This window comes from Ailuropoda melanoleuca, chromosome 10, assembly GCF_002007445.2.
Source record: "Ailuropoda melanoleuca isolate Jingjing chromosome 10, ASM200744v2, whole genome shotgun sequence".
NCBI lineage: Eukaryota > Metazoa > Chordata > Mammalia > Carnivora > Ursidae > Ailuropoda > Ailuropoda melanoleuca.
This window is the reverse complement of record NC_048227.1, coordinates 24,090,044-24,111,171: the sequence shown is the minus strand read 5'-3', so window position 1 is coordinate 24,111,171 and position 21,128 is coordinate 24,090,044. Positions and strand designations below refer to the sequence as shown.

Genomic DNA, 21,128 nt, shown 5'->3' with positions numbered 1-21,128 from the left:
TAAATGACACGGCCGAGGTGATTTCCAAATCAGGTCTGTTGGGTAGGATTGTGTTCAGGTGCCTGGCACTGAAATAGCATGGCTTCCCCATAAAGGGATTTATTTTTCTCACGTACTAAGATGTGTGGTGGGAAGGGGTTCACAGTTTGTATGGCAGCTCTGCACAGGATGCTGTCAGAACTGAGCTCCTTCGTAGCTTCTTTCTCCACCATCCTTCGCAGCTGAATGTGTGTCCTCTTGTTTTCAAAATAACAGCCTCTGGTGAGGAAGAAGGAGAAATGGTGAAGGGCAAAAAGTGGAACCAGGCAGACTTTCACCTTTTAAAAATCATTCCTGGAAGCTCCATGTCTCATTGACCAGAATGGGGTTAGGTCCATTGTTAGCCACAAAGGAAGCTAGGAGAATTTTAGCTGAGCCCAGTGCCTACACAGGAAAGGAAGCTTCTGGCAGTATGAGAAAAATGGAGAGTGGATACGGGGGTACAGACAAGTGGTAGGGTTGGCTACCCAAGGAAGTCAGGAGATAATAATTGTATTTCTATAAACCCATCTGGGTTTATATAGGCATGTAAAATTGTAAATATAAAATGTAAATTTTAGGCCAGGGGTACCAAATTGAAAAGGAAGATCTTGCCCTTTGATTATGAGTCATTTAGAAGAATCTCTGCCTTCTGTTTCTAGAACCCTGTTGTCTTTAATGAAGGATTCTGTTTCCAGTTTCTTACCTAGCTACCAAGACAGAGGTCTCTGCAGGAAAACACACCTCTTCATGAGGAGACCCCTCTGGTGTAGATGTAGGGAGTTATGTCGTGATTTGTGTAGGGCTGGCCTTGGCAATCTCATCCTGGTCTTTAAAAACCTGTGAATGGGGCATCCCTCTGTGATTGTCATCACTTTTCCTGGCGGCTCCCAACAATGCCGGTGTGACTGCTCTATGAAGTCTTTGGGAGGCCACTCTGGTGGAGAACAAGGCTGGGAGGAGGCAAGAGATGCTGTCTGATGACCAAGTGAATGAAATCATCATCGAGGTTGAGAATGTTCCATCTGGGGTTGTTCCAGAAAAGACGCTGTTGAACTCAAGCCTCGGCATGGTCTCACGCATTTCTGACATCGATGTGACAGACTCTCAGAGCTTCAGCTGCCCACATGACAAAAAGAGCAAGCCGTTGTTGCAGTTTTCAACATCTTTGAATGAATCATTTTCTCAGACCCTTCATGGCCCAGGAAGTGTGGGCATAGACACTCCTTGTACTTCACATGAAAACATTCAAGGTAGTGAGACCCCGGGAGAAAGGAGTTAGGAAAGGGAGCAAGGAATGCTTCCAAGTTGTCTACAGGATTATTTAAAGACATCAAGTAGGTTGAAGTTTGGTAGATGATCTAAGGATGTGACGGACCCAGGAAGGGTCACCTTGGGGGCATCTAACAGCTAGAAAGGAGTTTACCTTGATCAAGCTTTCTGTGCCCGGCACTCTGCCGAACGCTTCCTTTTGCTTATCCATCGAATTTAGTTTGTCATCGAATTTAGTTTGACTTATTCCCCACACTTTGAGGTAAGCACATTTGCCACTTCCATTTGCTTGATGAGTAAGTTAAATGACCTGGCAGAACCAGGGCTCAAATGCAGGTCTGCCTGGTTCCCAAGCCTGACGCTTTAACCGCTGTCTTGCTTTGGTCCAGTTCCTCCCCCACCCTGGATTCAGCAACATAGGATGGCCCTTACTGCCAAGCTCACCATGAAACCAGGTCTTAGCTGACACTACGTCCCGCCTTTCTGTTCCTGAGACCAAACACTGGTTTCTTGTCTGCTGTTTCTGCTCATCCCATCATATTCCAGACATAAAGTCCAGCCTCTCTCAGTGATTTCTAGGAGGGAAAGAAATCCATTCACACCAAAGCATTTTGTGGGTTCACCCCTTTATTGAAGATTGGGATATCTCCTCTCATGCTTCTGTCTCCCCACATCTCTGTATTCTTTCCTCTTCCTCCTTGTCCTTTCTTCTTCTCTGTTTAGCTTCCCTTCCCTCTCAGGAGAGACACAAATTTCTTGTCTTCAGCTGAGTGAGTTGGTGGCCCTCTTTTGGGAATTTCCTTTTCACCTATACTAGGTCAAATAAAGAGTTCAGCTCAATAACTCAACCAGGGAACCAGCTTGCTGCCTCTGTTGTTGCCCCACTCAAACCCTGAACTGGCTTCCTCATTGTTACAAGATGGTGACCGCAGTTCCAGTCTTCCCATGTGGCCTTGAGAACATCCAGAGGAAGAAGGATCTGTCTTTTTCTTGGAGATTTTGGGGGGGTTTTTCATTTTTTTGAAAAGGAAGAAACCTTTTCCAAGAGACTCCTCAGCAGATCACCTGTCACAGAACATTGGCCAACATCTTGTCGCATGCTCATGCCTAATCAGTCACCTGCAAGGATCAGCTTGAACTCATGGGGCTCCCCCTCTGTGCCTGAAGATGGGTCCCACCCTGCAGAAGCTCAGGGACTTGGGAAGGAAGGGGTAGATTCCTAAACAAAATTAGGATTCTATTGAAAAGGAGAAATGGCTGGGGTAGGTGACCCAAAGTATCTGCCATGCTCAGTGAAGATGTGAATATGAGTTATTGGGAGAAGATGGGGGAGTCATTCCAGGGGCCAGAAGAGCATATGACAACAGTCAAGAAATATAAAGAAGGGGGGGCACCTGGGTGGCACAGCGGTTAAGCGTCTGCCTTCGGCTCAGGGCGTGATCCTGGCGTTATGGGATCGAGCCCCAACATCAGGCTCCTCTGCTATGAGCCTGCTTCTTCCTCTGCCACTCCCCCTGCTTGTGTTCCCTCTCTTGCTGGCTGTCTCTCTCTGTCAAATAAATAAATAAAATCTTTAAAAAAAAAAAGAAATATAAAGTAGGTACCTGGGCCTGGAGTGTGGGGGTCAAGAGAAAGTGATTCAGACATTCAAGTAGGGGAGGAGCCTGACCAGATGCAGGGGCTTGTGGCTTCACTGAATGCTTCTTGTCATAGGAAAAAGAAAAATATCAAATTGGAATTGTGTGAAAACATTGTCATTTGCTTTGGCTTTGAGGTTAAAAAGTACACCATGTTGGGGCGGCTGAGTGGCTCAGTCTGTTAAGTGTCCACCTCTTGATCTCAGCTCAGGTCTTGATCTCGGGGTTAAGAGTTCAAGCCCTGCATTGGGCCCCATGCCATGTGTGGAGCCTACTTTAAAAAACAAAAAACAAAAAACCCCACATTGTCTTGTTTTCATTTGTGGCTTGGGGATCACTGAGTCTATATATTTATTCTTCTTTCCTCGTGTTCTTATAAGAACATGCTTGGGGGCACCTGGGTGGCTCAGTCAGTTAAGCCTCTGCCTTCAGCTCAGGTCATGATCGCAGAGTCCTGGGATAGAGCCCCTTGTCCTGCTCCCGGCTTGTGGGGAGTCTGCTTCTCCCTTTGCCCTGCCCCAACTCGTGCGCTCACTTTCTCTCTCTTTCAAATAAATAAATATATTAAAAAAAATTCTTGAAGCTCAGTCCCATATTTTTAAATGCTGATATTCTGTGAAAGTAAACAAAATTAAACTCCATTTATTTTCCTCCACAGGACAAAAGTTAATCGCATCTCTGATACCAATGACATCTAGAGACAGAATTAAAGCCATCAGGAGTCAGCCAAGAACCATGGAAGAGAAAAGGAACCTTAAGTATGGACCCAAAGCTTTTCTTTCCCAGATTTCACATGAATCTCAATCTTCTACTTTTGCCCCATCTCAGAAAGATAAGGAAGTGGGGGCGCCTGGGTGGTATTGTCAGTTGGGTCCATCTCCTGGTTGTGGCTCAGGTTGTGATCTCAGCATTGTGAGATTGAGCCCCACGTCAGGCTCCATGCTCAGCGTGGAGTCTGTGAGAGATTCTCTCCTCCTTCTGCTCCTCCCACTTGCTCTCTCTTTCTCTCTCTTTCGAATAAATAAATATATCTTAAAAAAAGAAAGATAAGAAACATATAAATGCAAAAGAAGGGACAATCTTCCTACAGAAGAATTCCAAATAATCTATATAGATGCTCCTCTCTCCTCTCAGCTGGAGTGTGGGCTGTGCTTAGTGATGGGCTTTCAAAGGGTAGAGCATGGGAAGTGAGGGAGAGTAACTTTCCAGTGACGAGGTCTAGCCCACACTCCCTTGGCCAGGTGATCAAGGTTAGCAACCCCAGAGATAAGTGGTTAGAAGAGCACATCCCCTCTGTGGTACTCACTCCTAAAGACAATAACCCCAGTATCACCAAAGAAAAAAATCAGGCAGATCCCAATGGAGGGACATTCTACAAAATACCTGACCTGTACTCCTCAAAATTGCCAAGGTCCTCAAATATAAGGGAAGTCAGAAAAACTGTCAGAAAAAGTCAGGAAAACTAAATGGAATGTGTGATGCGGTCCTAGAATAGAACATGGCATTGGTGGAAGAAAGAGTAAAATCAGAATAGTATGGAGTTTAGGTGCTTGTATATGTGCTAATGTTGGTTTTTTAGTTTTTTTNGGTTTTTTAGTTTTGACAACTACCATGGAAATGTAAGATGTTGGGGTACCTGGGTGGCTCAGTAGCCTGGGCCTCCAACTCTTGATTTCAGCTCAAGTCATGGTCTGAGGATCATGAGATCGAGCCCCACTTTGGGCTCCACAATGAGCGTGGTCTGCTTAAGGTTTCTCTCTCTCCCTCTCCCTCTGCCACTCCCCCCTCCCTCTCTNTTAGTTTTGACAACTACCATGGAAATGTAAGATGTTGGGGTACCTGGGTGGCTCAGTAGCCTGGGCCTCCAACTCTTGATTTCAGCTCAAGTCATGGTCTGAGGATCATGAGATCGAGCCCCACTTTGGGCTCCACCATGAGCGTGGTCTGCTTAAGGTTTCTCTCTCTCCCTCTCCCTCTGCCACTACCCCCTCCCTCTCTAAAAAAAAAAAAAGAAATGTAAGATGTTAATAGGAGAAAATGGTGAATAGTGTATAGGAATTTTCTGTACTGTTTTTGCAACTTCTTTGTAATCTCAAATTACTCAAATTCTTTGTAAATCTCAAATTACTCTAAAATTCAAAGTTTAGTGGAAAGAAAAAAAAAGTCTGGAGAAACTTTCTAAGGGCAAGAATTTAAAAGAGAGAGAGAGAAAGAGAAAGAGTTAAGAATGAGGGCTGTTTTAGCTGTCAGACTTCATATTTACTGTTCCTCATCCTTTTTCTTTTACAATTTGTACTCTTGGTAGAAACTAGTGGAGTGGATGCAACAATTGCTAATAAATAATTCAACAATGCAATTGTTCTGTGGCTGCAAAGATAACTTACAAAGTCTGGGGGAGATGGATTTGTCAACAAGTAACTTACACATGAGAAAAAGGAAATCAGGCCAAATCAAGGTAGTGGTGGCAGGACTAGCTAGAGTGATACAGGCTGCTTGGATGAAGCAGGAGGGCATATGAGCTGACCCTCAGAAGACAGCGATGTGGGGGTGGACAAAGAAAACCAGAAAAGAGCCAGAGCAAGGTAGATTCAATGAATTCATGGAAAGGTGAAGAATCCAACCATGGCTGGATCTTTCTGAAAGCACTCTTCCATTTCAAACTCTGCATGGCTGCCTCTGTCACAGGGTAAGGGCCTTATAAGGGCCCCAGAGACTTTACAGCAGGATTTTTCAACCGCAGTATGACCAGTATTGGGGGATGGATCATTCTCTGTTGTGGGGTTCTCTCTAGTTCATTGTAGGGGGTTTAGCACATCCCTGCCTTCTACCCACTAGATGTTCGTAGCAAACCTCTCTCCCCCAGAGTTTGACAACCAAAAATATCTCCAGACATTGCCAAATGTCCCTTGGGGGGCAAAATCTCCCCAAGTTGAGGACCACTGATTTATAGGACCCTCCCCCTCCTCCTGCAATATCTATCACTCAACCCCTCCTCTCTTCCCCCTGCTCATTCCATTTTAGCCATCCCAACGTCTTTGGGGTCCCACCATTGGCTGTTCCCTATGCATGCAACAATCCCTTATCCATACAACTAACCCCTCCCCTCCTTCAAGACTTTGCTCGAATATTATAGCACAGTCCCCATTCCAGCATTTCCCATTTCCTTACCCTGCTCAATTTTCCTTTTTCTTTTCCATAGTACACCTTTTATTTACTGTTTACTGTCTTTCTCTCCCAACTAGGGGAGATGTCTGCTTCATGAGCTGGGAAAATCATTCTCTTTTGGCTCACTATGTGGGTTGTGCCTAGCACCTCATAGGCACTCAGTAAATATTTTGGGAATGAAATCATTACAGCATGGGTGTCTCTCCCTTTCTTCTGCCGTTCCCCACAGGAAAATGGTTGACAAAGAGAAAAGTAAGCAGTCCCGTCGAATGCTTGAGCTCAACTGCTGTGCTCAGTGTCTAAACTCCATTTCACGGGTAAGAGGCCTCTATTGCAGTCAATAAAATGGGCATAACAAGAGGGTAAAAACAGGGAGGTGGCAGAGTGGGAATGAAAGGGACCCAAGGGGAAGAGAACCCAAAATTCAGGGCTCTTTCATTGAAAGCCATAGAAATTGGGTCAGTTTAGATGCAGAGAAAACAGGCGGGCATGCAAAGATCTAAGAGGTTGCTGAGTTATTTGGACAGCTGTGCTGCTGTGAGTGTCACCTTCGACAGCAAACCTGGGGAGGTAATAATAGCACTCACCTTGAAGAGTGGTCCCGCAGATTAAATGAGATAACATTTACAAACACGCTGAGTACATGCCTGGTATATTACAATGCTCTAGACACGGTGGCCANCCGCAGATTAAATGAGATAACATTTACAAACACGCTGAGTACATGCCTGGTATATTACAATGCTCTAGACACAGTGCCGGTTTTGCTCTTATGGGACCTGCTCAGTAGGTGTTTGTTGAAGGAATGTCAAGCCTCATGCTTGGTATCTTACCCCAGGTGTACCGGAGATCTAAGACCAGCCTGTCAGAACTGCTCAATTCCGTCAGCCTATGGCAGAAGACGTTGAAGGTCATCGGAGGCAAGTTCGGAACCAGCGTCCTCTCCTATTTTAACTTTCTGAAGTGGATTTTGAAGTTCAACATTTTCTCGTTCATTGTGACCTTCAGTTTTATCATAATCCCTCAGTTTACTGTGGCTGAGAAGAACACCCTCCAGTTCACCGGACTGGAGTTTTTCACTGGGGCGGTAAGTCTTTCATTTTGCCCACCTGGAGTTCACCAGCTGGGAACCCCCTGGGCGTACCTTGCCAGACCTCTCACTTTGCCTGAGAGTCAGATGGTAGGGGCAGTGGGAATTAACTTATTTGTTTGTTTGTGTATTTTAAAGATTTATTTATTTATTTATTTGAGAGAGAGAGAGAGAAAGGGAGAGGGAGAAGGCAGGGGAAGAGCAGAGGGAGAGGGAGAGGGAGAATCTCAAGCAGACTCCCTGCTGAGTGCAGAGCCTGACACAGGACCCTGAGATCATGACCTGAGCTGAAATCAAGAATCAGACACTTAAGGGACTGAGCCACCCAGGTGCCCTGAAAGTGGGGCTTTAAATTGTGTTTCTTTTTCTCCCTCAAAGTAACATATACACAACACAGTAGACTTTCTGTCTTTAGAGGTAACCATATTAATAGTTTATGTTGTGCACTATCTCCTTTTCTGTGCACATATGGACCCGCCCACACACGCATATACACATGTACATATGCATCCCTTTCTTTTGTTTTTTTTTTAACAAAAGATGAATTATTCATATATACCACCTATGGCTTGCTTTCTTTCACGCACTCTGTGGTAGACATCTCGAATTGGTGTTCATAGAGCTACATTTTCTTTCTTATTTTTCTTTCTACAAAATACAATGCTCCTTTTGAAAGGTTCCTACTGGAGAAGAGAGCAAACTTTAAGTGAAAGTCCATATTAGCCTTTTTCCCTTGTCTAATGCCCCAGCTCAGAGCATATCTTTGTCCACTGTTTTCTTTCTATATGAACAGAGATAGACAGGTATGTACCAACATATGCAGTTAGATAATTAAGTCGATATGTAATTAGATAGGTAAGCATTTAAAAAAAAAAAAGATGGGGTCCTGGGTGGCTCAGTCGGTTAAGTGTCTGCCTTTGGCTCAGGGCATGATCTCAGGTCCTAGAATGGAGCCCCATGTCAGGCTCCCTGCTCAGCAGGGAGTCTGCTTCTCCCTCGCTCTCAGCCCCTCCCCCCACTTGTGCATGCACCCTGTCTCTCTTGAATAAATAAATAAAATCTTTTAAAATTAAAAAAAAAAGAAAAAGAAAACAGATTACTACAGGTCTTATTTTGCAACATTCTTTGCTTCACTGTGTACCTTGAGCATCTGTATAGATCCACAGTATCCTTTTTAACAGCAGCCGTCACTTATTTGCCCAGCTCCCTACTGGGAGACATGTGGCTCCTGTCTTGTGAGTTTACCTTCTAGAAAAGATATCTGCCATTGGGATTCTGTAGACCAGGGATTGACAAACTACAGGCAGGGCCAAACGTGGCCTGCCACCTGTCTACATTTTTAAATGGTTGGGAAAAAAAATCAAAACAAGGATAACATTTTGTGAAACATGAAAATTATACATGAAATTCAAATTTGTGCTCATAAATAAAATCCTTTTTGAACATGGCCACGTCCCTTGGTTTATTTTATTTTATTTTTTTTAAAGATTTTTACTTATTTGACAGAGATAGAGACAGCCAGCGAGAGAGGGAACACAAGCAGGGGGAGTGGGAGAGGAAGAAGCAGGCTCCCAGTGGAGGAGCCTGATGTGGGGCTCGATCCTGTAACGCCGGGATCACACCCTGAGCCAAAGGCAGACGTTTAACGACTGTGCCACTCAGGCGCCCCATCCCTTGGTTTATGTGTCTGTGATGCCTTCCTGCTATGGTGGCCGAGTGGAGCTGTTGCTATAGCTGCAAAGCCAAAGAGATTTACTGTCTAGCTCTTTACGGAGCCCAATATAGGGCTTGAACTCACAACCCTGAGAATCAAGACCTACGCTGAGAATAGTCAGACGCTTAACCGACTGAGCCACCCATGAGCCCCTGATGTATATTTTTTATATTTGTATATATGAAACATTTTATTATGAAAAATTTTAAACCCATAGGAAAATAAAGAGTAGTTAAGTAAATATTCATATTAATCACTACATAGGTTTTTAAATTGTTAGTATTTTGCCATATTGTTTTATCTTACTAGTTTTTGGAAGCATTTTACAGTAAATTACAGACATCAGGACATTTTACTCCAAACTTCTTCAACATGCATCTCTGAAAAATAAGGACACTTTCTGCAGTTCTTACACCTAGCAAAATTAAAAAAATAATATTATCTAAAATCCAAACCATATTCAAATTTTCCCAGTTGTCCCGTAGCTTGCTCGTTCAGACCAGGATCTAGTTAAGGCCCATACTTTGTATTTGCTTGCATTTTCTCTGAATTCTCAATTAATCTAGAATGATCTCTCCAGACACAGCCCCCTTTTTTCTTGACATTGGCTTGTTGCAGAAATCGGGCCAGTTGTCATGCAGACACCAATGTCCTAACTTCTGGAATTGTCTGATTGTTTCCTTATGGTCTCTTTGATTTATTCCTCTGGCCTCTTATTTCCTGTAAACTGAAATTTAGACTTAATGCTTTGATTCCTTTGTATGTTTGACCATAATACTTAACAGGTGACAGAGGCCCATACTGGCTGGCTGTCCTGGTTTTAGTCATGCCTGGTTTGATCACTGTTTCAAGTGGTGACAACTAGGTCCCTCCATTGTAAGGAGAGTTTGAGAGTCCTTTCCAACTCGAAGAGCCTAGTGATAGAATGTCTACATTCTCAATGGCCTTGGGTGTCCTTTCCCTGCAAACAAAATGTCTAAACTGACTGATGCAAGTTTTTTGCAGATGGGAAAGATGCACTGTGCTGATTGACCATAGTCACTGTTTTCTTGGTAGACGCACCTGACCTAGAGTTTATTGTCACTTTCAGGGTTATTTTGGAAACACAGTGATGTACTATGGCTTTTACACCAATTCTACGATCCGGCACAGGAACGGTGGGGCATCCTACAACATGCAGCTGGCCTACCTCTTCACAATTGGAGCGTGTTTGATCGTCTGTTTTTTCAGTTTGCTATTCAGGTATAGCGCATTTGCATTTCTTGATTCTAAGCTCTGTTTAGATTGAGGTAAAATTCAAGAGACTCAAAAGTTACCCAGGAAACAGTTTCTCTGCAGTTTTGACTTCCTACTGCTGTCTGATCATTCCTGTTTTATTTATTTATTTTTAAGATATTATTTATTTACTTGACAGAGAGAGAGCCCAAGTCGGCAGAGGGGTAGACAGAGTGGCAGAAGCAGGCTCCCGCTGAGCAGAGAGCCCGATGCAGGGCTCGATCCCAGGACCCTGAGATCATGACTTAAGCCAAAGGGAGATGCTTAACCAACTGAGCCACCCAGGCGCCCCTGATCATTCCTGTTTTAAAACACAGACTAACACAGTATAATAAAAAAATATTATTATAAAAAAAGAATTAAATGGGGTATTGAGAACCAATAAAAAATATAAAATGAAACACAGACTATACGTTTTGATAAAGAATAGAGGTTTTTGTGTGTTTTCAAAGAAATTGTTTTCTCAAGTTCTGGAGGCTAGAAGTCTAAGATCAAGGTGTTGTCGAGTTGGTTTCTTCCCAGGCCTCTGTCCTTGGTGTATGGATGGCTGCCTTCTCACTGTGACCTCACACAGTCTTCCCTCAATGCATGTCTGAGTCTTAATCCCCTCTTCTTATAAGGACACCAGTCATCTTGGATGAGGTCCACCTTGACGACCTCATTTTAACAAAATTACCTCTGTAAAGATCCTATTTCCAAATACTCTTGCTTTCTGAGATACTGGGGGTTAGGACTTTAACATATGAACTTTTAGGGTATTCAGTCCAGCCCGTAACAACCTCACAGCCAGCACCATAGCTCAAAGTAAAACGAGATTTCATTTTCTATTTTATTCAAGCTAGGAAATGTTTCTTAAGCTGCTGTTAAGTCCGTGGTGGCAAATTTTGGAGAGGTAGTGTCATTTTACACAGCATTTGTTACGTGTCACGCTCAGTGCTAAGTGCCTCCTGGGCTGATTTCACTGAGTCCTGCTAACGTTGCTGTGGTAATAGCATCTACCTTGATAAAGTGCTTACTGCTCTAACTGCTACATTGCCTCTCGCGGTGGGCTGAACAGTGCCCCCCGCCTCCCAGAGATGTCAGGTCCTAGTCCCTAGAACCTGTGAATATGTTACCTTACCTGGCAAAGGGGACTTTGCAGATGTGACTAAATTAAGGATTTAAAAATGGGCCAGTTAATCGTAAGTGGCCTTACAAGTGGGAGGCAGGAGGGTAAAATCAGAGAGGCTAGGAGATGCTGCTCTCCTGGCCTTGAAGATGGGAAGGACCATAAGCCAAGGAATGCAGGCAACCTTTAGAAGCTGGAAAAGACAGGGGAACAGATTTTCCCCTAAAGCATCCAGAAGGAACACAGCTCTGCCGACACCTTGAGTTTAGAACCATTTTCTGACTTCTGACTTCCAGTAAGAGAATACATGTGTCTTGTTTTTAAGCCCCTAAGTTTGGGTCAGTTTGGTGCTGCAGCAAGCAGAAACTCATACAATTCTCATAAAAGCTCTGTGAGTGGGTCCTATTATTATCCCCATTGTATAGATGTGGAAACTGAGGCTCATAGCAGTTAAAACAACAAAAATCCCCCAGGTGGCGATCCAGGATAGTCGGCCAGGCCTGTCAGATCTTGAAGCCAGTGCTCTTAACCATTATGTCTGAGATTGCACTGTTCCAGTAGATCCTGGGGCTGGCTCTGCCATGTTGCCTTTCCCTGTTAATGATCGGACTTTCCTTTGTTTAATTCCTGCACTCCCCAATGCCTGCTCCAATCACCCTTGAGTATTTTGGTTTCTGCCTTCCCCAGCATGGCCAGGTATTTCCGGAACAACTTCATTAACCCCCACATTTACTCCAGAGGAATCGCTAAACTGATTTTCTGCTGGGACTTCACTGTCACTCACGAAACAGCTGTCAAGCTGAAACAGAAGAATCTTAGCACTGAAATAAGGGTAAGGCGAGCTTGCTTTACACAACACCTTCCCAAGCCAGTTTCCTTCATTATGTCTGTAACTTTTCTTAAAGTAATAATGATTTTTTTTCCTTGTGGTCCATGAGCATGGCAAAAAAAAAAAAAAAAAAAAAAAAAAAAAGAAACAAACAAACAGAACCAGAAACACCTAAAAATATTTATAATGCCCAGTGCTGCCGATGGTTTAGGGAATGAACCTTTTCACAAGCCGTGGTGGCTCTGTAGTTGGTACGCATTTACTGGAGGGCAGTTGAGGGATTTATGTCAAAACGTTAAGTGTAAATTCTTCTTGACCTCACAGTTCCCAGTTTAACCTTTTTTCCAGTGGTTTTCAACTCGGGACAGTGTTGCCCCTCAGGGGACATAGGGTAATATCTGGGAGACTTTTCTGATTGTTACAGTGAGGGGGTGGGTGCTACTGCTGTCTAGTGGGTGGAGGCCTGAATTGCTAAACATCCTGCAATACACAGGAAAGTTGTCACAACACAGAATAAGGGCTGAAAAATGTTACAAAAACCAAGGTTGAGAAACCCTGGTCTGTAGGAGAAAACGTATTAAAAAGAAAGAGGGAAAAAAATGAAAAACCCCATAAACAAACAAAAAAAACAAACCCAGACTCTTTTTTTTTTTTTTAAATATTTTATTTATTAATTTGACAGAGATAGAGACAGCCAGCGAGAGAGGGAACACAAGCAGGGGGAGTGGGAGAGGAAGAAGCAGGCTCATAGCAGAGGAGCCCGATGTGGGGCTCGATCCCAGAACGCTGGGATCACGCCCTGAGCCGAAGGCAGACGCTTAACGACTGCGCCACCCAGGCGCCCCCAAACCCAGACTCTTAAACACAGAGAACAAACTGGTGGTTCCAGAGGGGAGCTGGGTGGGGGGATGGGTGAAATAGGAAAAAAAAAAAAAGACCAAGCATAATTTATAAGCAAAGTAGTTTTAACAAGAGGTTTGAAGTTGCTGACTTCCTTGGTGTAGATACCCAGCCTTATTCTTCAAAAAAGAGTTTCATGACTTCAAAGCACTTTCCCCAAGAGAACGGTCCCAATCTGTTGGTCCCATCTCTTCCTCTAAGATGGAAAAAAGGTTTGACGCCGTGATGGGGGTTCTTGGTCCTTTTGAGATTTTCCCATGGGTCTCTCATAATCCGTGTCCGACATGAGCTTTCCCCTTTCTTTCTTCTGTGGATCTGGGGTGGGTTTATGTCTCGGAGTGGCAAGCAGCAAGCATTCACCCAGAGAGTCTTTGCTAACAGTGGAGAGGGTACTGTGGGCCAACTTGACTTCCTTGTGTTTGTAGGAAAACCTGTCAGAAATCCTTCAGGAGAATGTCAAGTTAACGCTCAATCAGCAGCTGATCCGCTTCTCTGCCCACCTGGCGGCCTGGGTTGTCTCTACTGGAGTGGCGGTTGCCTGCTGTGTCGCTGTTTATTACCTGGCTGAGAACAACTCAGAGGTAACCACAGAGGCAGAAGCCCCAGGGTCCAGAGCCCAGAACGAGGTGAAGGGATGGGTTGGGATGCTGGAGGGGAGAGCAGTGTAGAGATGCTACTCAAACCAGACTCCGTGGCCAGCAGCATTGACATCCGCTAGAACCACGTGAAAGAATGCAGAATCTTGGGTCCCTCCCTTGGCCCACGGACTCAGAATCCATCTTTACCGTGTCCCCAGGTGATGTGTGTGCACACCTTGGAGTGAGAAGCTCTGGGCTAGTGGAGAGATGGGCACTTGGACCACAGACCTGGGATCTGGGGTTTCTTCCTTCATTATTATATCTCTAATGCCTCCCACTGCCCCTGGCACCGAGTAGATACTCAGGAAATATTGTGATCTGTTGGACTGTCGTGAACGATTTAACCTTTCCGAGCCCTGCATTCCTCACTTGCAAAACAGGAATGATCGTACCTGGCTTTGTAGGTGTGTGGTCAGGACCAGAGAAAAGTTATGTGAAGAGTTGACTCAGTGTCCAGTACTGTGTGTGATGAAGGAATGTTAGCTTTTTTCCTTTTTTTCCTAATGGTGTGAACTCAGAGACTAATTAGCTGGGTGATCTGGCCAAAGTACTGTTTTTCTGTAGGTTTCAGTTTTCAAATCCCCTGGAAAATGGGGCTGATTGTAGCCAGTTTGCTGACCTCTAGAATTGTGGTACAGATTGGTCTGATTATGTCACTTTCTTTAATGGCTTCCTGTTACCCTCAATATAAAATCTATCCTCCATGGCATGATTGACAGATCTTATATGATCTGACACCTGCCGACATCTCTAGTCTCAACACCCCACAACTACCCATACCCATACCCACTCCAGCAACACTAAATGCTGAACTGAACGCAGTTCCCTGAATACACCATGCCTTTCCTTATTTCTAGGTGGGAAACGTGCAGTTCATTTTCCACCCCACCTTCCCTAATTCCTTTATCTGGCAAACTTCTCCTCCTTCTCTAGACTTCAGCACAGTGTCATTTCCTTACCACCACCACCCTCACTAGACTGAATTGGGTGTTCCTGACTCTGTAGGCTTTCCCTGTGTCCTTATCACATGTAGTATTGAAAATACCTGTTTATACATCTGTCTGGTAGCTGGGCTTCAGGCCCAATACCTCATACAAAGGAGGTGCTCAATCAAATGGGTGAATGAGTAAAGGAGAAGCCAGCAAGAAAATGGATGTGGGATTATATAAACTTGAGGGTTTGCCATTAACCATATTAAGGTGTGCCCTGAAAGAGGGGAAAATGAGTCTCAATGCTTAAGGGCTTGGCAATGCCTACCTAGGGTGGAAACTGTGACCAGGCAGTTATAGGCATAAAGAAAACTTATGAGTTTCTTCTTCACCTGGAAGCTTTTTCTTTACACCCACTTGAAGTGAAGGAGGGCAGCTAAGGAGGTGAGGAGGCAGAAGTGAAGTCATTCTTGTTGTTTGAACATCTGCTCTATGCCAGGCAGGAACAGCCCTTCGTACTGCTCCAGGGGTCATATTCATCGGCAAATACAGTTTTCTGTGAACGATGTCCTACCTGTGTTATTTAGGGGCCAGACCTTGCCTTATTTGGTCTCATTCAATTCTTTTTTTTTTTTTTTAAGATTTATTTATTTATTTGTGAGAGAGAAAGAGAGTGGAGGGAAGGGCAGAGGGAGAGAGAATCTAAAGCAGACTTCCCATTGAGCATGGAGCCCCATGTGGGGCTCCATCCCATGACCCTGAGATCATGACCTGAGCCAACCTCAAGAGTCAGACACTTAACCAACTGAGCCATCCAGGTGCCCCGGTCTCATTTAATTTTTGAAATGACTCTGTGGGTTACACGATTATCTCCTCATTATACAGACAGGGAAAAGAGGCTTAGAGAATCTCTGCATTTGGCTCCAGACCTTGCAGCCTGTAAGCATGGGGAGGGGGCCGCATTTGGACCCAGCTTACCCTGGCTACAAAAATACTGCCAGAAGTTCAAGTGGGGTTTTCAAAACCATCCAGAGGTAAAGGGAGGCAGGGTCAGCCTGGGGGTGGGGAAGGGAGTAGTGGGAGACAGAAGAAAAATCCACTGGAATCCCTTACTCCAAGGATGCCTGGCAGAGGGACACCCTAGACCCCACTCTGAACCAAATGCTTGGGTGTTGCATTCACATGAAGAAAGGGGTGCCTCTCTGGACTTCATACAAAGGTGTAACGTGGGCTGGCAGAGGCCTCCCTTCCCCCTAATTCAGCACCCAAGGACAGCGAAGCCTGGTGGAAATGAACAGGGCCACCACACAGGAGAGGGGAGGAAAAATTCTACAGTGATCGATACCCATCTGCCGTAGCTTCACCAGATTTAAGGGTTTGCTCCGAAAGCCAGGGAGCACCTTCTCATCACCCCAGACCTCTTTCTGAAGTTCGTAAAGTCACAGAATGGCTGTTTACATTCAGGCCCCTAAGACACATCGACCGGGTTCAAATCTGCCACTTCCTAGTGGGTGACCCTGGACAAGCATTTTTGCTTCTCTGAGCCTCAGTTTGCCAATCAGATAAGTCTGTTCATAGTCACCTGCTGGGCTGTCGTGAGGATTACCCGCAGTCGTGTGGGTGATGCTTGGCTCAGGGTAAGTGCTCAAGAACTGGTAGCTTGCTAGCTAACCCCAGAGGAACTAACCCTGGCATTTCCCTATCGTGGGCAGTCTTCTGTGGAAGGCCGAGGAGTTCAGCGCACACTTGGCATCTCAGTTCTTTCCCTCCACCCCCTGCAGTTCCTGAAGAACCACAGGGACCCTGGGGCAGTGCTGTTACTGCCTTTCCTTGTGTCCTGCATCAACCTGGCTGTGCCACGCCTCTACTCCATGTTCAGGCTGGTGGAGCGGTATGAGATGCCACGGCACGAAGTCTATACCCTCCTGATCCGGTAGGTGTGTCTGCCTCGTCCAACACCAGCCTCCATTTGCACAGAGGGCAATCCGGTGGGAGCTAGAAAGGGTTAGTTAGGCTCCAGTACCAAAGTGCTGTTTTCCAGAAAGAATTCCAAGAATAAAGTATGTTTGTGTGGCGTATGTTCATAGCAAGGAAATCCAAAAAGCACTCAGAAAATACAGTGAAGTCCATCTGCTCAAAGTAAGGGCTTACCTTTGCCAATTGTGATCAGCCTGAGGATTAAGATAGGTCTCAGTTATGAGATGTACAGATGTGTATGTTGTAGACTGCAAAATGTTCCTGGCTGAGGAGTTGTGTGGGGACTGAAATTTATCCAGTGTTCCCATTAGTCAAGCTATGAGCCTTGGTTGCCCCTGCCTCAGCTGGGAGAAAGAGGGGAATTTTTGTAATTCAGACACCCATTTGGAGGAAGAGGGGGTGATTTTAGCAAATCCTTGGCTGGGAGGGTATGCCTTTTTGTGTTAGAGGTAACCCCAGGGTTTTGATAAACAAAGCATAAAATTACCCAAGTTTTGTCCTTATTTCTTCTTCCGACTAGTGCCCTGACTAGTTTCTGGTTATGGTGGTGTTTATAACAATAGGTCTGTACAATGCAAATAGGGTTTCTTTACTGATCAATTCCAGAGCCCTTACTTTCCATGGCCTCTGAGATCTGACTCCTGACCAGCTCTCCAACCTCATTTGGAGAATTTGGATGGAGGGGTGGCAGACCTGTATGCTCAGTGGGCCGTTTTTCTTTTTTAAGATTCTATTGATTTATTTGACAGAGAGAGAGTACAAGCAGGGGGAGCAGGAGAGGGAGCAGCTCAGCAGGGGCTTGGTCCCAGGACCATGGGATCATGACCTGAGCTGAAAGCAGTGGCTTGACCAACTGAGCCATCCAGGCGCCCCTCAGTGGGCCATTTTGAACCAATCACTTTGCTTCTTGTGTTTTTCCTGATCACTAAAGAGGTTAATTGTCTTTTCATAGACATCAGCCATTTGTAACTGCTTCACAAAATATTCAAAATACTCAAAGTCTTCTCTGCATGAAGAGAAAATGGGAAAGTTCAGAAATAGACAATTCTTTTCGATCTAAGATGAGCTTTTCTCAGCTTAGATGGGTGTTTTCAAGTTTAACGTGGAGCTACCCTGCAATAAAAGTACACTAACGCATTAATCCGGGAGATATTGAGGGTCTGCTGCAAGCTAGGAATGGGCAAGAGATTGGGGATCTGGCATGGAAAAAGACAGATCCAGTTCCCTTCCTTCATGGAAGGTATTGTCTAACACTACGGTTCTCAATCTTCAGCGTACAACAGAATTACCTGGAGGGATTGCGTGGCCCCATCCCCAGAGTTTCTGATTCAGTAGATCTGGGGTGGGGCCTGAAAATTTGCCTTTCTAGAAAATTTACAGATGAGGCCAATGCTACTGGGTTGGAGGACACACTTTAAGAACCACTAGTTTAGTGGCACACAATTCTTGGCACACTAATGCTGAAGCCCTATTTAAACCAGCAGGTGTTGATTTAAGGCAGAACGATTGGGTGTAAGAGCTCAGGCTGTTAGAGCAGATGGTCCTAAGTTTCAATCTTTGTCATGCCCCTCGCAAGCTGTGTGACGTTGGACAAATTGTTTCACCTTTGAGCTTCAGCTTCTTTATCAATAAGCGAGACATAAAATACTATCTACCTGATGATAGAGTTATAAGGATTAAGAGTTATAAAGTTGTAAACATTAAGTTGTAAAGATTAAGGTGATTCAGTAAAGTTCTTAACACAGCGTACTGTCCATGTCAGCACCTGGTGAATGGTGTGTATGTTTACTGTTATTACGATCAATGAGAAGTGAAATCAGATAGTTTGGAGATACACCATAAGAGGGCATATCAGCTGATATAAATTAGGTCATGCTGCAGTAACAAACATCCCCTCTCTTCTCAGTCTCAATGGCTGAGAACACAAAGATTTATTTCTTGCCCATACGCTGTGTCCTTTGTGGATGGTAGGGGGTTTTGCTCATGTCACTCGTGCAGGGGTCCAGGCTGAGAGCAGCAACCATCTCAAATATTGCTGATGCCCATTCCAGAGGGAAGACAGTGAGTTCTAGAGAGTCTTGGCATTTAAATGCTCCAGCCTAGAAGTGACACAAAGTGACACGCATCACTTCTGCTCACAACTCATTTGCCAGAACTAGCCCTATGGCCCCATGCAAACCACAGGGGAGCAGAAATTTCAATCATACCATGTGACCGAAAGGAAATATTGGCAAACAGCTCTAATAACTGTCATGGAAGGTAATAATAGTTGTTTTCTCTTCTGTTACTTAGAAACATCTTTCTGAAAATATCGATTATTGGAATTCTTTGCTACTATTGGCTCAACGTTGTGGCCCAGGCTGGTGAAGAGGTGAGATTTCTGTGCTGTTGTTCTGCCTTGAGTTTGGTTTCTTAACCTTTGACCACCAGGGAGGAAATGAGTTTCTCTGGTTTCTCAGAGTTTNATTTGGATGGAGGGGTGGCAGACCTGTATGCTCAGTGGGCCGTTTTTCTTTTTTAAGATTCTATTGATTTATTTGACAGAGAGAGAGTACAAGCAGGGGGAGCAGGAGAGGGAGCAGCTCAGCAGGGGCTTGGTCCCAGGACCATGGGATCATGACCTGAGCTGAAAGCAGTGGCTTGACCAACTGAGCCATCCAGGCGCCCCTCAGTGGGCCATTTTGAACCAATCGCTTTGCTTTTTGTGTTTTTCCTGATCACTAAAGAGGTTAATTGTCTTTTCATAGACATCAGCCATTTGTAACTGCTTCACAAAATGTTCAAAATACTCAAAGTCTTCTCTGCATGAAGAGAAAATGGGAAAGTTCAGAAATAGACAATTCTTTTCGATCTAAGATGAGCTTTTCTCAGCTTAGATGGGTGTTTTCAAGTTTAACGTGGAGCTACCCTGCAATAAAAGTACACTAACGCATTAATCCGGGAGATATTGAGGGTCTGCTGCAAGCTAGGAATGGGCAAGAGATTGGGGATCTGGCATGGAAAAAGACAGATCCAGTTCCCTTCCTTCATGGAAGGTATTGTCTAACACTATGGTTCTCAATCTTCAGCGTACAACAGAATTACCTGGAGGGATTGCGTGGCCCCATCCCCAGAGTTTCTGATTCAGTAGATCTGGGGTGGGGCCTGAAAATTTGCCTTTCTAGAAAATTTACAGATGAGGCCAATGCTACTGGGTTGGAGGACACACTTTAAGAACCACTGGTTTAGTGGCACACAATTCTTGGCACACTAATGCTGAAGCCCTATTAAAACCAGCAGGTGTTGATTTAAGGCAGAACGATTGGGTGTAAGAGCTCAGGCTGTTAGAGCAGATGGTCCTAAGTTTCAATCTTTGTCATGCCCCTCGCAAGCTGTGTGACGTTGGACAAATTGTTTCACCTTTGAGCTTCAGCTTCTTTATCAATAAGCGAGACATAAAATACTATCTACCTGATGATAGAGTTATAAGGATTAAGAGTTATAAAGTTGTAAACATTAAGTTGTAAAGATTAAGGTGATTCAGTAAAGTTCTTAACACAGCGTACTGTCCATGTCAGCACCCGGTGAATGGTGTGTATGTTTACTGTTATTACGATCAATGAGAAGTGAAATCAGATAGTTTGGAGATACACCATAAGAGGGCATATCAGCTGATATAAATTAGGTCATGCTGCAGTAACAAACATCCCCTCTCTTCTCAGTCTCAATGGCTGAGAACACAAAGATTTATTTCTTGCCCATACGCTGTGTCCTTTGTGGATGGTAGGGGGTTTTGCTCATGTCATTCGTGCAGGGGTCCAGGCTGAGAGCAGCAACCATCTCAAATATTGCTGATGCCCATTCCAGAGGGAAGACAGTGAGTTCTAGAGAGTCTTGGCATTTAAATGCTCCAGCCTAGAAGTGACACAAAGTGACACGCATCACTTCTGCTCACAACTCATTTGCCAGAACTAGCCCTATGGCCCCATGCAAACCACAGGGGAGCAGAAATTTCAATCATACCATGTGACCGAAAGGAAATATTGGCAAACAGCNATGACATAACGTGAAGTTTCTTTCCTCAGTGGGTACGTTGCATGCCCAATCTCCTCACTCAGTCTGCCCAAGTTCGCTTTTATTACAGCCTCTGTCCAGGGTCTGGACGTAAAGGTGAGGAGGTGTTTTTGTTTTGTTTTGTTTTGTTTGTTTTGGTTTTTTTTATGGCAGTTTCTTTCTTTCTNTCTACTCATGATCTTAGAGTAGGTATCATATTATCCTTCCATTCATCTATCTATCCATTTATCCTTCCTTCCCTCCTTCCTTCCTTCCATCCATCCATCCATCCATCCATCCATCCATCCATCCATCCATCCTTGGACTGTGCACTCAAAACCTCCCTCTCCTTGTTCAGCCAAATCTAAAAGCTAATCCAGTCCATCAGCTCATAGCAGTGACTTCCTGCAGAGGTAATTGACCACCAGTTTCATGAACTGACTAATTCAGCCTTCCAACTTGTGCTAGCCTGCCAAACTCCTAGGCCACTTTTTATCTATCTTCTTTTCTCTTTTCTTTCTTTTCTTTTCTTTTCTTTTCTTTT

At 44.5% G+C, this 21,128-nt stretch overlaps 1 protein-coding gene across 2 annotated transcripts in view; it reads left to right on the top strand.

Moving 5' to 3' along the window:
• TMC5 (transmembrane channel like 5) overlaps nt 1-21,128 on the top strand; it is a 50,603-nt gene that overhangs the window by 9,486 nt on the left and 19,989 nt on the right. Inside the window, exons 1-9 of one of the 2 annotated variants that reach the window (XM_034670317.1) lie at nt 987-1,271; nt 3,586-3,685; nt 6,322-6,409; nt 6,931-7,179; nt 9,987-10,138; nt 11,967-12,111; nt 13,434-13,589; nt 16,357-16,508; nt 18,845-18,923. In XM_034670317.1, coding sequence (XP_034526208.1) covers nt 989-1,271; nt 3,586-3,685; nt 6,322-6,409; nt 6,931-7,179; nt 9,987-10,138; nt 11,967-12,111; nt 13,434-13,589; nt 16,357-16,508; nt 18,845-18,923 — 1,404 coding nt within the window. In that variant the 5' untranslated portion in view covers nt 987-988. Of the gene's footprint in view, nt 1-986; nt 1,272-3,585; nt 3,686-6,321; nt 6,410-6,930; nt 7,180-9,986; nt 10,139-11,966; nt 12,112-13,433; nt 13,590-16,356; nt 16,509-18,844; nt 18,924-21,128 lie in introns of those variants that run through there. The other variant, XM_034670316.1, reaches the window with a different exon arrangement.